At 49.0% G+C, this 12,467-nt stretch overlaps 1 protein-coding gene across 1 annotated transcript in view; it reads left to right on the top strand.

Annotated features, from left to right (window-relative positions):
- The window catches only part of Idh2 (isocitrate dehydrogenase (NADP(+)) 2), a 16,266-nt gene extending 4,924 nt beyond the window's left edge, over positions 1 to 11,342 (top strand). The window contains exons 4-12 of the mRNA XM_036169997.1: positions 4,367 to 4,457; positions 6,235 to 6,395; positions 6,476 to 6,619; positions 7,154 to 7,290; positions 7,475 to 7,626; positions 10,059 to 10,171; positions 10,300 to 10,397; positions 10,474 to 10,566; positions 10,991 to 11,342. Coding sequence (XP_036025890.1) covers positions 4,367 to 4,457; positions 6,235 to 6,395; positions 6,476 to 6,619; positions 7,154 to 7,290; positions 7,475 to 7,626; positions 10,059 to 10,171; positions 10,300 to 10,397; positions 10,474 to 10,566; positions 10,991 to 11,078 — 1,077 coding nt within the window. The 3' untranslated portion in view covers positions 11,079 to 11,342. The remainder of the gene's footprint in view (positions 1 to 4,366; positions 4,458 to 6,234; positions 6,396 to 6,475; positions 6,620 to 7,153; positions 7,291 to 7,474; positions 7,627 to 10,058; positions 10,172 to 10,299; positions 10,398 to 10,473; positions 10,567 to 10,990) is intronic.
- Positions 11,343 to 12,467: the final 1,125 nt, after the last annotated feature.

Here is a 12,467-nt window from a genome sequence, read left to right as displayed (position 1 = left end):
TTCCTCTGTGGTAGGCTCAGGGACCAGCTCCTTGTATGAAGCCAGGACCTGTGGCTTGCTTTGGAGTTTATACTGTATCAAATGTGTCAGGGCCTCACGCAGGGCTTGCCGCCTCCAGCTCTTTCTAAACTTTATTTGAACCATTCTCGCTAAATCGTTCCGACTAGCTTTACTATTTGTGAACCCCCTTTCCGCCTCCACCTTCTGAGGAGGTAGCATTATAGGCATGTGCCTTGACACCTGGGTGCAGCCCCTCCCCGGAGTGCTGGAGCCCCAACGCAGGAATTCACAGATGCCAGGCAAGCCTTCCATCACCGAGTCACACCTCCAGCCCAGATTACAAATACTCTTCTCCTCTGTGAGCTGCTCTGGGCAGGGTGCCCATCACATGAGAGAGTTCCCTGCTTATGTGTGGCAGTGGCCCTGGGCTGTGTGAAGGGAAAGAGCACATTCATCTAAACAGAAAGTGAGCCCAGGCAGCCCTGATGTATACTTGTTCTTCACTGATACCGTTAGCATATTGTATTCCTTTTATGGCCGGATACCGTGCAAGGTGTAGGGGACAGAGCTGGGATTGGAGTGGACTGCCTGTGGGCTTTAATTCTAGTGTGAAGGGAACAGGCGTTAAGGTAGTTGACCAGTGTGACAGAGTAATGATCTAAGGAGAAGGGTCAGGAAGATGCACAGTGGACAAAGGCACTGAATGCCGAGGCTGGTGACCCGAGTTTGACTCCCAGGCCCCACGTGGTGGAAGGAGAGAATGGACTCCCACAGGTTGTCCAGTTGTCCTCTGACCTCCAAAGGTACAGTGCAGTGCATGTGTGTGCACACAGTAAACAGACGTAATGCTGAAAGAGCTAAATTTAAAAGAGGCCAGGGGAATGGCAAGGTTTGAATGGGGCAGGCAGGAACGACCCAAATGAATGAAGTCTGAGCAGGGGAGGAAGCCAACCCTAGACATCAGAGAGGGTAGGAGGGACCTGCAGGTGCCAGGGCTGCTTGTACCGTGTGAAGAACAGGAGGTGAAGTCTGTGGCATGGCAGCGGCAGGGTTTTGTTTGTTTGTTTTTAACCAGAGCTGAGGACCAAACCCAGGGCCTTACACTTGCTAGGCAAGTGCTCTACTGCTGAGCTAAATCCCCAACCCTGGGGATTTTTTTTTTTTTTTTTTAATTTAAGGAAACACATTCATGTAGCTTAGAGTGTATTACTATGATTGTTCTATTTTATTAGTTACTGTTAATCATTAACTGTGCCTGATTTGTAGGATAAATGTTATCGTAGTATGTACGTACAGGAGAAAGTACATAACATGCCGAGTTTGGAACTACTCCCCTCTTCACTGTTTCGGGGGCCACCGTGGGTACTGGAGTGTGTCCCTTATGGAGAAGTGGGGGTCACTGTCCTCACTTACATTCTTCCTCAATGGCCTTGAGGGCTCCATCTCATACCATCATTTCCCCACCATTAGTGCCATCTTTTGATAGGTCCCATCTCAGCACTGGAGAGGGCCGGTTTCTGGTTTCATTAGTTCATGGTCTTACACATAGGGTCTCAGGTTTCTCGAACTGGCTTTGAACTCTGTTGCTGAGGATGAACTTCTGATTCTCTCCGCCTCTACCCTCCTATATGCTGGGATTATAGCTATATACATAGGTCCAGTTTATGCAATCCCGGGCTTGTGTTTGTGAGGCAAGCCCTCTACTGAGTCACACTGGCCCCTAGTTTCCTCTCCTCCCTTTTATTTTGGTGTTGACAGTCCTATAAGTGCACTGGAAGACAGGAGCTTGCCACCGGGACCACACGCTCAACCCCTAGGTCATTTTTGAGGACTTTAATTTTTAATTTTTTATTTTTTTGATTTTTTTTGAGACAGGGTTTCTCTGCATAGTTTTGGATCTCGATCTGTAAACCAGGCTAGCCTCGAACTCACAGAGATCCACCTGCCTCTGCTTCCCGAGTGCTGGGATTAAAGGCATGGGCCACCACTGCCCGGCTCAATTTTTTTTTTTTCCTGAGTGAAAAAGAAAGTTCTGCAGGATTTCACAATATATACTGCAATCAGATGTATTTTTTTTACAGATTTTTTTTTTTAATTTAAGATTGTCTTTATGTTTGCCAGTGCTTGCCTGTATGTACACCATATGCTTTATGCATGTCTGATGTCTGTGGAAGACAGATAAGAGAGTCAGATCCCCTGGAACTGGAGTTACAGATGGTTGTGAGCCACCATATGGGTGCTGGGAATCAAACCTGGGTCATCTGCAAGAGCATCAAGGGCTCTTGTTGAACCATCTCTTAAACAATAAATATTTATTTTGTGTGTGTGTGTGTGTGTGTGTGTGTGTGTGTGTGTCTGTGTCTGTGTGTGTGTATCTGTGTCTGTGTGTGTGTGCCATGCATGTGCCGGTGCCTCTGAGGCCAGAAGAGGGCGTTGGATCCTCCACAGCTAAAGTTCCAGGTGTAATGAGCTGACAGATGTGGGTGCTGGGAATCAAGCTCATATCCTGGAGTACAGTAAGTGCTCTCAACTTCTGAGCTATTTCTTCAGCCCGGTGTTTTATTTGTTTATCTTTTGCAATGCTGGGCGTGGAACCCAGACCCTCAGGAGATTCAAGGTGGCTGTCGCTTTGGAAGTTTTCAGAAGGGCTTGGGTGTTGATGTTTATGATTTGAAGACACATCTCTTCCTCTCCCTCTTGACACACAAGCTATGGTATACATTGTGGAGATCAGAGGCCAACCTTGGGCTTTGCTCCTCCCGTTCCACCTTATTTGAGTACGTCTTACAGTTTACCACTGTGTGACAGACACCTACTGAATCTGGCTCTTTTGATTCTGGGGTTTTGAATTTGAATTCAAAATTCAAAATTGGTAGGCACCCCTAGCCCATTACTTGTGGTTTAGATGGTTTATCACTCCTTGTCTCTTTGAGCCAAGCAGAGAATGGTTTGTTTGCAAAACTAAAAACAACAGAAAAAAGTCTCAAATCCCTACCATCTGGGGTGTTCTAGAGGGTGCAGGCCAGGCCTGGAACAGGGAGGCCCTCCCTCAGGCTGGCTCTTCTTGCTCGTAGTGAATGCTCGCTCGCTGTGTCAGGGGTAACTCATTCTTTAGGACAGGCTGTGATTTGTGTGTGTTGGCCGGGGGTGGGGAGGTGGGGGTGTTAAATTCTTACTATTGTTATTTTGGTTAAATATTAACCTTGACAGCTTTTCTTTTAGAATATCTTCTTTTTACATTGATTGTGTGTGTGTGTGTGTGTGTGTGTGTGTGTGTGTGTGTGTGTGTGTGTGTGTGTGTGTGTGTGCGCACGCGCCTGCCGCAGCACCAGTATGTCAGGGCAACTGGCAGGAGTTGATTCTTTCTGACCACCAGGTAGAACCCAGGGATTGAACTCAGTGCTTCGGCTGGGCTGTCTCTGGCCCTAGTTTATCTTTTATTTATTCTTTGACAATTTCTTTTTTTTATTATTATTATTTTAACAGTATTTTAAAATTTACTCTTTGACAACTTCACCCATCCACACAGTGGATCTTGATCCCTTCACTACTCACCCACTTCAGTAGCGGGGCAGCGTTGTTACTATGTAGCCATCAGCCCTAGACATCTGCAGAACCTTTTCCTCTTGCAAAACTGAAACTCTGTATCTACGAAACAGTAACTTTCTATTTCCTTCTCCCTTAATCCCCCCACCATTGTGTTAATGGTCGAGGCCAGCTGTTCTCAACCTGTGGGTCTTGACCCCTTTAGCAAACCTCTATCTCCAAAAATATTTACATTATGATTCATAACAATAACAAAATCACAGTTATGATGTAGCAATTAAAATAATTTTATAACTGGGGGGGAGTCACCACAACATGAGAAACTGTATTAAAAGTATCGCAGCATCAGGAAGGTTGAGAACCTCTGGGTGGTGGTGGCGCTCGCCTTTAATCCCAGTACTTGGGAGGCAGAGCCAGGCAGATCTCTGTGAGTTAAAGGCCCACCTGGTCTACAGATCAAGATCCAGGATAGGCACCAAAACTACACAGAGAAACCCTGTTTCAAAACAAACAAACAAACAAAACAAACAAAAAAGAAAAGAAAAGAAAAATACTGTGTTAGGCACCCGTGTAAGTAGAATCCTACAGTATTTGTCTTTGGTTTTTGCTCTGTTTGCTTTCTTTTTTCTTTTGAGACAGAGTTTCTCTGTGCAACAGTCCTGGTTGTCCTGGAATGTTTTGTAGACCAGGCTGGCCTCTGCCTTGTGAGTGCTGGAACTAAAGGCATGCACCACCCTCCTGGTATAACAGTCAGTGTGTGCTATATGCTGTCCTTAGGTCTCACCTATGCTGTGGCATGTGACAGGCTTTTCTTTCTTTTCAGGTCACCATCGACTCTGCGCTGGCCACCCAGAAGTACAGCGTGGCTGTCAAGTGTGCCACAATCACCCCTGACGAGGCTCGTGTGGAAGGTATGAGGTGTGGTGGGGTCACAGAAGCAGGCAGGGTCACACACGGAGATGGAAGCAGTTACCTACTTCACTCCTTAGGGCACTGGGGAATGGGAGCGTCCCTGAGGCTGATTTCACTTGGAGTCTGGGTGGGGGTGATGGGGACTGAAAGGTCAGTCCAGTCTTGCTGAGAGGGCCTGCTGTGCAGCAGGGCCTTTGAGGTCACTACGGTACGGCTGGGGGAGGTGTGATTGGGGACCAGCCTCGTGTTCACGGCCAGGCCAGGCTTCATGTCGTAGAGGCCTGTTGTGGTGCATGGCTTACACCAGTGAGAGGCATTGGCAGTTACAGGGAGGAAGGAGACAGTGCTGGCGCGCTCACGGTGGTGAAGGTCTTTAACAGCCTGGCCTTCTGGCCTCTGACCGGTTGGCAGGCTGCGCTACAGAGGCTGTGTGGAAACCCGCGGGAGGGTGGGTATCACAACGCTGCAGGGCTGGCTACAGGCTAAACTTGCTTTCCCTGCAACTCAGCATTTTCATGAACTCTTCTAACTCACCCCCTCTTTTACCATGTGACTGCTTAATCACCTCACTGCACCCACCATGGCCTCTTCTCTCCCTTTCTCTATATCCCTTCTTCCGGCTGAGATCTACAGCCTGCCTGTCTTGTTATTTTTCTCTTAAACTCCAATAAGATTGTCCCTAAGCTTCAAAAACACCAACAGGAGAATACGGTTTCGGACTTTTCCTCCCTAATTTCTGCAGTATGAGGAAACTAGGAACAAGCATTCCAGATGGTCTGCAGAGCTGGGGGTGTGGCTCCCGTGGTGGAGTACTTGCTTAGCATGCATAAGGCCCTGGGTTCAGTCTCCAGCTCTGCAAAACAACAACAAAGGAAAAGAACTCAGGGCTAAAACTCACTCCAATGTGCTATAGGCAGGTGGTCTAGAGATGGCTGATGTTTCTTGAGTTTCTCTTTGTTTGTTGTTTCCTAGAATTAAAAAAAAAAAAAAAAAATGTGTGTGTGTTAAAGTACTTAGAGAAAAACTCAGGCCCTTGTGCATGCTAGCCGAGCATTTCGTCACAGAGCTGCATCTCCAGCCCAGTGCTGGGCTCTAGCTCAGTCTTTTACTGACAACATCTTAGTGTCTTGGGCAGGATTCGGTAGAGGGAAGCTGCCCTTTCTCTTTGCTTTGGTAAGATGGCCATCAGACACTGTTCCAGGCACTTTACAGACAACCCATTTAATGACAACCCAGCACACTTGGTATTTTTTTTAAAGATTTATTTATTTATTATGTATACAGAAGAGGGCGCCAGATCTCATTACAGATGGTTGTGAGCCACCATGTGGTTGCTGGGAATTGAACTCAGGACCTCTGGAAGAGCAGACAGTACTCTTAACCTCTGAGCCATCTCTCCAGCCCCACACTTGGTATTTTATCAGTGATCTCATTTCACAGCTCAGGCTAAGGCCCATTATTGCAAGCCTCACAGTCACAATTGGTTGATTCCAGGGGCCACACCGGTTCTCAAGTTTCCTAATGCAGCCATCCTATTTCCGTTGCTACTTCCTAGCTGTAATTTTGCTCTTATGAATCATAATGTAAATCTCTGTGTTTTCCGATGGTTCTTAGGTGACCAGAAAGGGGTCGAGACCCACAGGTTGAGAACGACTGCTCTAGACCCTTCTACCTTCTCCAGGATAACATCTGGACCCCCTGTCTGGCTGTGTTTTGGCTCGCGGTGCATTCTGGTGGTGGCTCTGAGATGGGTCTGTCTTATCTCTGTCCTCACAGAGTTCAAGCTGAAGAAAATGTGGAAAAGCCCTAATGGAACGATCCGGAACATCCTTGGGGGAACCGTCTTCAGAGAACCGATCATCTGCAAAAACATCCCCCGCCTTGTCCCTGGCTGGACCAAGCCCATCACCATTGGCAGGCACGCCCATGGCGACCAGGTAGGCCAGGCTCGGAGACAGAGTCTGTTGACTCCTGCTCCCCATGGGAAGCCCTGGCTCGAACTACCTGTTCTCTGCAGTACAAGGCCACAGACTTTGTGGTAGATCGAGCTGGCGCGTTCAAGATGGTCTTCACCCCAAAGGACGGCAGCGGTGCCCAGGAGTGGGAGGTGTACAACTTCCCTGCCGGTGGCGTGGGCATGGGGATGTACAACACCGACGAGGTAAGGCCCTGGCCAGCCTCCTCCCCAGCTCATCTCCACCTCTGCCATTGTGTAGCTTTCTTTGCTTCTGTTGGCCTCATTCTCATACCTGGGAGAGATGGAAGAGACTTAGAAAAAAGAGCTTAGAAAAAAGAGCTTGCGGCGGCGGCCATGATTGGGTCACATGGCCACCGTTGAACCAATCACAGATGGCCATAGAGGACGACTCTAATTGGAGAAGTTGGAGACAAATGGTCAAACCTAGCCCTAGCCATAGACAGCTTAACCAGGTCTACACCCAGGCCCGCACCAGCCGTGAGGTCTAGGAATTGTGAGGTAGAGAGAGAGCTGTCCAAAGTGAAGTTGGTAGTAGGGGGTCTGTGCTCCCAAATATCTGGACGGAGAAGATGGGCCAGCCAAAGCAACAGGCTCTCACTCCATGGTGATAGGGGTTGAGGAGTCTTATGGAGATGGTGCTGGCCCTGGCCCTGGGACCATGGGCAAGACTGGCAGTCCTCAGGCTGGTGGGCCATGCTATGCCCGCTCTCCCCACAGTCCATTTCGGGCTTTGCGCACAGCTGCTTCCAGTACTCTATCCAGAAGAAGTGGCCGCTCTACTTGAGCACCAAGAACACCATTCTGAAGGCCTATGACGGGCGTTTCAAGGACATCTTCCAGGAGATCTTTGACAAGTAACAACAGCCTCTGACGCTTTCTGAGGGCACCACGGCTTCCCAGCTCCCCTGCGCCATCCCTACTCCACCTGGGGAGGTGGTGCTCCCACTGTGCTTGGTTCCGCTTTGAGGTCCAGGGAGGGGTCCTTAAGCTGCCAGCCTCCTCCTGTCCTCTCCCCGAAACAAGCCCTTTTGCTCCCAGGCACTATAAGACTGACTTTGACAAGAATAAGATCTGGTACGAGCATCGGCTCATCGACGACATGGTGGCCCAGGTGCTCAAGTCTTCAGGTGGCTTTGTGTGGGCCTGCAAGAACTATGATGGAGATGTACAGTCCGACATCCTGGCTCAAGGTATGCTGGGATGACCTGCTTCCGGAGGGAGGAACTGTTGGAATTCCATGGTTGGAGTGATTTTTTTCTTTCTTTCTTTCTTTCTTTCTTTCTTTCTTTCTTTCTTTCTTTTCTTTTCTTTTCTTTTCTTTTTTTTTTTTTTTTTTTTTTTCCCGGCTTTTCTAGACAGGGTTTCTCTGTGCAGCTTTGGAGCCTGTCCTGGACTAGCTCTGTAGACCAGGCTGGCCTCAAACTCACAGAGATCCACCTGCCTCTGCTTCCCTAGTGCTGGGATTACAGGCATGTGCCACCACCGCCCAGCGTGGGTTTTTTGTTTTTTTGTTTTGTTTTTTTTTTAATTAAAAAATTTCAATATGATTGTCAGCACAGGGTTAGGTGAAAGAGAGGCTCTTGGGGAGAAAGTAAGATCCATCCAAGTTAGGCTGGGCGTAGTGGCCCACGCCTTTAATCCCAGCAGTTGGGAGGCAGAGGCAGGCAGACCTCTGAGTTTGAGGCCAACCTACAAAATGATCTACAAACTGAATCCCAGGACATCCAGAGCTGTTATACAGAGAAACGTTGTCTCCAAAACAAAACAAACACACAAAAGATACACCCAAGAGCATGAGTGGACTACTAGTCATCTAGAGGTGTGTGTGTGTGTGTGTGTGTGTGTGTGTGTGTGTGTGTGTGTGTGTGTGTGTGTACTCATGTGTGTGCTTGTGCTTGTGCATGTGCGTGTTCCCCATGGAGGCCAGAAGTTGGTTTAGGTATCTTCTATTGTGCTCCATCTTATTATATTATATATATATTTAAAGATTTATTTATTCATGTATTTTATATATATGACTGCTGTGTCTTCGTGCACACCAGAATCTGATCCCATTACAGACAGTTGTGAGCCACCATGTGGTTGCTGGGAATTGAATTCAGGACCTCTAGAAGAGCAGTCAAGTGCTCTTAACCACTGAGCCATCTCTCCAGCCCCAGTATATATATTTTGGTTTTTCAAGACAGGGTTTCTCTGTGTAGCTTTGTGCCTTTCCTGGAACTCGCTTTGGAGACCAGGCTGGCCTCGAACTCACAGAGATCGGCCTGGTTCTGCCTCCTGTGTGCTGGGATTAAAGGCATGCGTGCCCCACCACTGCCCGGCTCCCAATATATTTTTAAAAAATTACATTTATAAGGTCAGGCACGATGGCATTATGAACAGAGGCAACTGGATCTCTCTGAGTTCAAGGACATGATGAGTTTTAGGCCAGCCAGAGCTACATAATAATAGACAGTCTAAAAATGTTTATGAATTCATTATTTATCTGTCTGTCTGGCAGTACTGGGGATTCTACATAGGTCCTCATGAGAGCCAGGCAAGCGCTCTCCTACTGAGCTGCCTTTATTTGTGCTTGTGAGTATGCTGCAGCACACGCGTGGGGCTTGGAGCATACCTTGCAGGAGGAGGTTCTGTCTCTCCACCACGTGGGGCCCAGAGACTGACCTCAGGTTGTCAAGCTTGGTGACAAGAGCCTTTACCAGCTGAACTGTCCTGTCTTCCCTCTCTCTTATTTTTTGAGACAGTTTTTTCAGTGAACTAGAATTTAAACTAGCTGGCTGCTGAGTCCAGGGGATCTGCCTGTCTCTGTCCCTATGACTGGTGTGTGACAAGGCTGTTCTAATAGAAAGGAGTGCAGGATGCTGGGCACAGGGGCTCACATTTGTAATCTCGGCGCTCAGGAAGTTGAGGTGGGCAGATGGCTGTGAGTTCGAGGCCAGCTTGGGTTAAATAGTGAATTCCAGGATAAACAAAAATAAAACAAGGCAGGAAAAGAGCTTGAGATGGCTGGGCGAATAAAGGCACTTGCTGCCAAGCTTGACAGCTTGAGTTTGATCCCTGGAACCTACACGGTGGAGGAAACAGACTCTTGCAAGCCATCCTCTGACCTCTACTTGGGCACGTGTGCACCGTCCCCTGCACAAAATAAAAGCAAATAAGTGTAAAAAAAGAAATCTGAGCTGACTCCTTTCCTTCTGTAAAGGGCCCACTTTTTCTTCCTTGAGCCTGCCCGTGCCGTGTGGGTCTGGGGGAGTTTTTGATTCCCCGGGGTCCTTGACAACAGAGTCATTCCAGCTGAAATCTGGATCTGGGGGGCTTTATTTGGAAATAAAGTTTGAAAGTAGCCTAACAGCAGCAGAAACTGTGATGGTTGCCAAACAGCTGAGGGCAGCTTGTGTCTGCTTGAGACAGTCTTCTGGGGGCTGTAAGACCGACAGCCCAGGCTGTGGGGTCTGGGAAGGGAGCACATGGGTGATGGCTGCCTGTGAGGGCTCTGTTGTCCTGTCAGCTGCAGTGGGCTGGGAATGGGGGTCAGAAGATGAGAAGGCATCCAGTCTAAGATGAAGGGTCTGGAGCTGAAGCATGACCTTGAGGGGACATCTGCCCACCCCCCACCCCCCAGGCTTTGGCTCCCTTGGCCTGATGACATCTGTGCTGGTCTGTCCTGATGGGAAGACAATTGAGGCTGAGGCTGCCCATGGGACCGTCACCCGCCATTACCGAGAGCACCAGAAGGTAAGTGTGCACCTCAAGATCCAATGCCCATTGGCCCTGATGGCTGGGGAGGATGCGCCTGATCTGTCAGTCTGAAGGTGGACAGCTCTATCTGGGGCTCAGCTGTTGATCCCATGGCCTGTTCCCAGGGACGACCCACCAGTACGAACCCTATCGCCAGCATCTTTGCCTGGACACGGGGTCTAGAGCATCGAGGGAAGCTAGATGGGAACCAGGACCTCATCAGGTGAGCACATGGGGAGAAGTTGAGCAGCCCGTGGTGGCCCAGCATGCCGGGGGCCTCACTGACACATTCTCTGCAGGTTTGCACAGACTCTGGAGAAGGTGTGTGTAGAGACTGTGGAGAGTGGAGCTATGACCAAGGACCTGGCTGGCTGCATCCATGGCCTCAGCAAGTGTGTGCTTTGGGATACAGGGCCTGAGACCTGAGCAGGTGGGAGGAAGGAAGCCAGGGGACCCCAACTTAGGGTCCCTCTCATGAGTCAGTATAGCTGCCTAGTGTTTGGGGCAGAACAAGTCCTGAGCAATGGCTCAGGCCACACCTCCTGAGGTGGTCCCCATTGGCAGATGTTCAGTTTCTTCAGTCTCTTCTCCAACTGTCTCCCGGCTTCTCTTATGAGACCTATGTCAGTGGCTTGTCACTCTTTTAAGTTCCTGCTAAGTTCATTGTGGCCCTCTGATAGTGGGCTACTGGAAAACTTGGACCTGTGCCTGGTGGCATGATATGGCCATTCTGATGCCTGGGGTCTGATGTGCCTGGGAAGGGCTTGGTTGATGGCCTTCAGGAGGCCTGAGTCGCTCCCAATGTTCTCTTGGCAGTGTGAAGCTGAATGAACATTTCCTGAACACCACGGACTTCCTGGACACCATTAAGAGCAACCTGGACCGAGCTCTGGGCAAGCAGTAGGGCAGACACTGCCTAACTGCAGTGGGTGTTCCATACATGGTAGAGGGTGAGCCTCACAGCCCTCTCTCTGGTGGCCTTTCTAGGGGACATTTTTTTATGATGAAGATTTTTTTTTTAAGTATGTGAGCAGTTTCCCCTCATGGTGCACACGAGGCAGGGACGGTGTGCTTTACCTCAGCCAGCCAGTGTGTTTTGCATACTGTAATTTATATTGCTCTGAATCACATGGTGCCATATTTAGCTACTAAAAGGCTCTTCGCAAAACCGTCTTGCTGTGTTTGTCCCTGAGTGGGAGGAAGCAGCTGGCAGGGTGCCCCAGGGACAGGGTTGGGGTGCCTCCGGCTGTTAATAGGTCAGCTAGGAGGCCCAAGGCAGCTTGTGGGCCTCATGCACTCTACAGAAGCTGCCTGAGTTACTAGACTTTTGGGGTAAGGCAGGCCCTGGATTCTTCACAAAATTGTCTGCAGTCTTTGTTCCTGAGCAGGAGGCAGCTGGGGCCTAGGGGCAGAGGCTCACACAGTTTCCCAGCAGGATCCCTTCCTTCCACATAGGGATTATCACTTTGTGATACTGTAAATATTATTAACATGTGCACCTTTTGTAGTGTTGAGACTCGGTGCTTTGTGTATACTCCGGAAGCATTCCATCACTGCATCTCCAGCCCTGTTCTTTTCTTTGAGACAAGGTCTCATTGTGTAGCTAGTTTGGAACTCCTTATATGGATCAGGCTGGTCTTGATCTCACCAAGGTCTACCTGTCTCTGCTTCCCGAGGGCTGGGATTAAAGGCCTGTGCTAGCGTGCTCAGCTTTATTTGCCCTGTTACTACTCTTAAAAGCAGATTCTCCCAGGCCCTTTATTGCAGGGCTGCCCAGGCTTTCTGAGGTCTGTGTATATAGGGCCCCCTGTCCTCAGCCTCAGGGTTATCTTCACTGCTTTGGTACAACTATAAAAGCAAGGTGTTGGGGGAAAAAAAAAAGGCTGGGCAGTGGTGGTGCACACCTTTAATCCCAGCACATGGGAGGCAGAGGCAGGTGGATCTCTGTGAGTTCAAGGCCAGCCTGGGGTACAGAGTGAGTTCCAGGAAAGGCGCCAAAGCTACAGAGAAACCCTGTCTCGAAAAACCAAAAACAAAAAGCAAGGTATTGGAAAGCTGCTCCATGCTGTGTGCACATTCATTGCAAGCACCATCCTCAGGCAGGGATCTCTTTCTGCTTGTTGGTCCTGCCGGCTAACTTTAAAAAAAAAAAAAAAAAAAAGTCAGCTCTGTGTCCAGAGCAGTCTTTTAGCAGTGCTGGGAACTGAATTTATTTAGCTAGGCAAGCATTTTATTACTAAGATCACTAAACTATATTCTCAGGCCCCCATCACCTGCCCCGCCCTTTTTTAAA

This window comes from Onychomys torridus, chromosome 1 (assembly GCF_903995425.1).
Source record: "Onychomys torridus chromosome 1, mOncTor1.1, whole genome shotgun sequence".
NCBI classification, from domain to species: domain Eukaryota; kingdom Metazoa; phylum Chordata; class Mammalia; order Rodentia; family Cricetidae; genus Onychomys; species Onychomys torridus.
The sequence above is the reverse complement of the archived record's forward strand: the minus strand, read 5'-3'. Positions and strand labels throughout refer to the sequence as shown.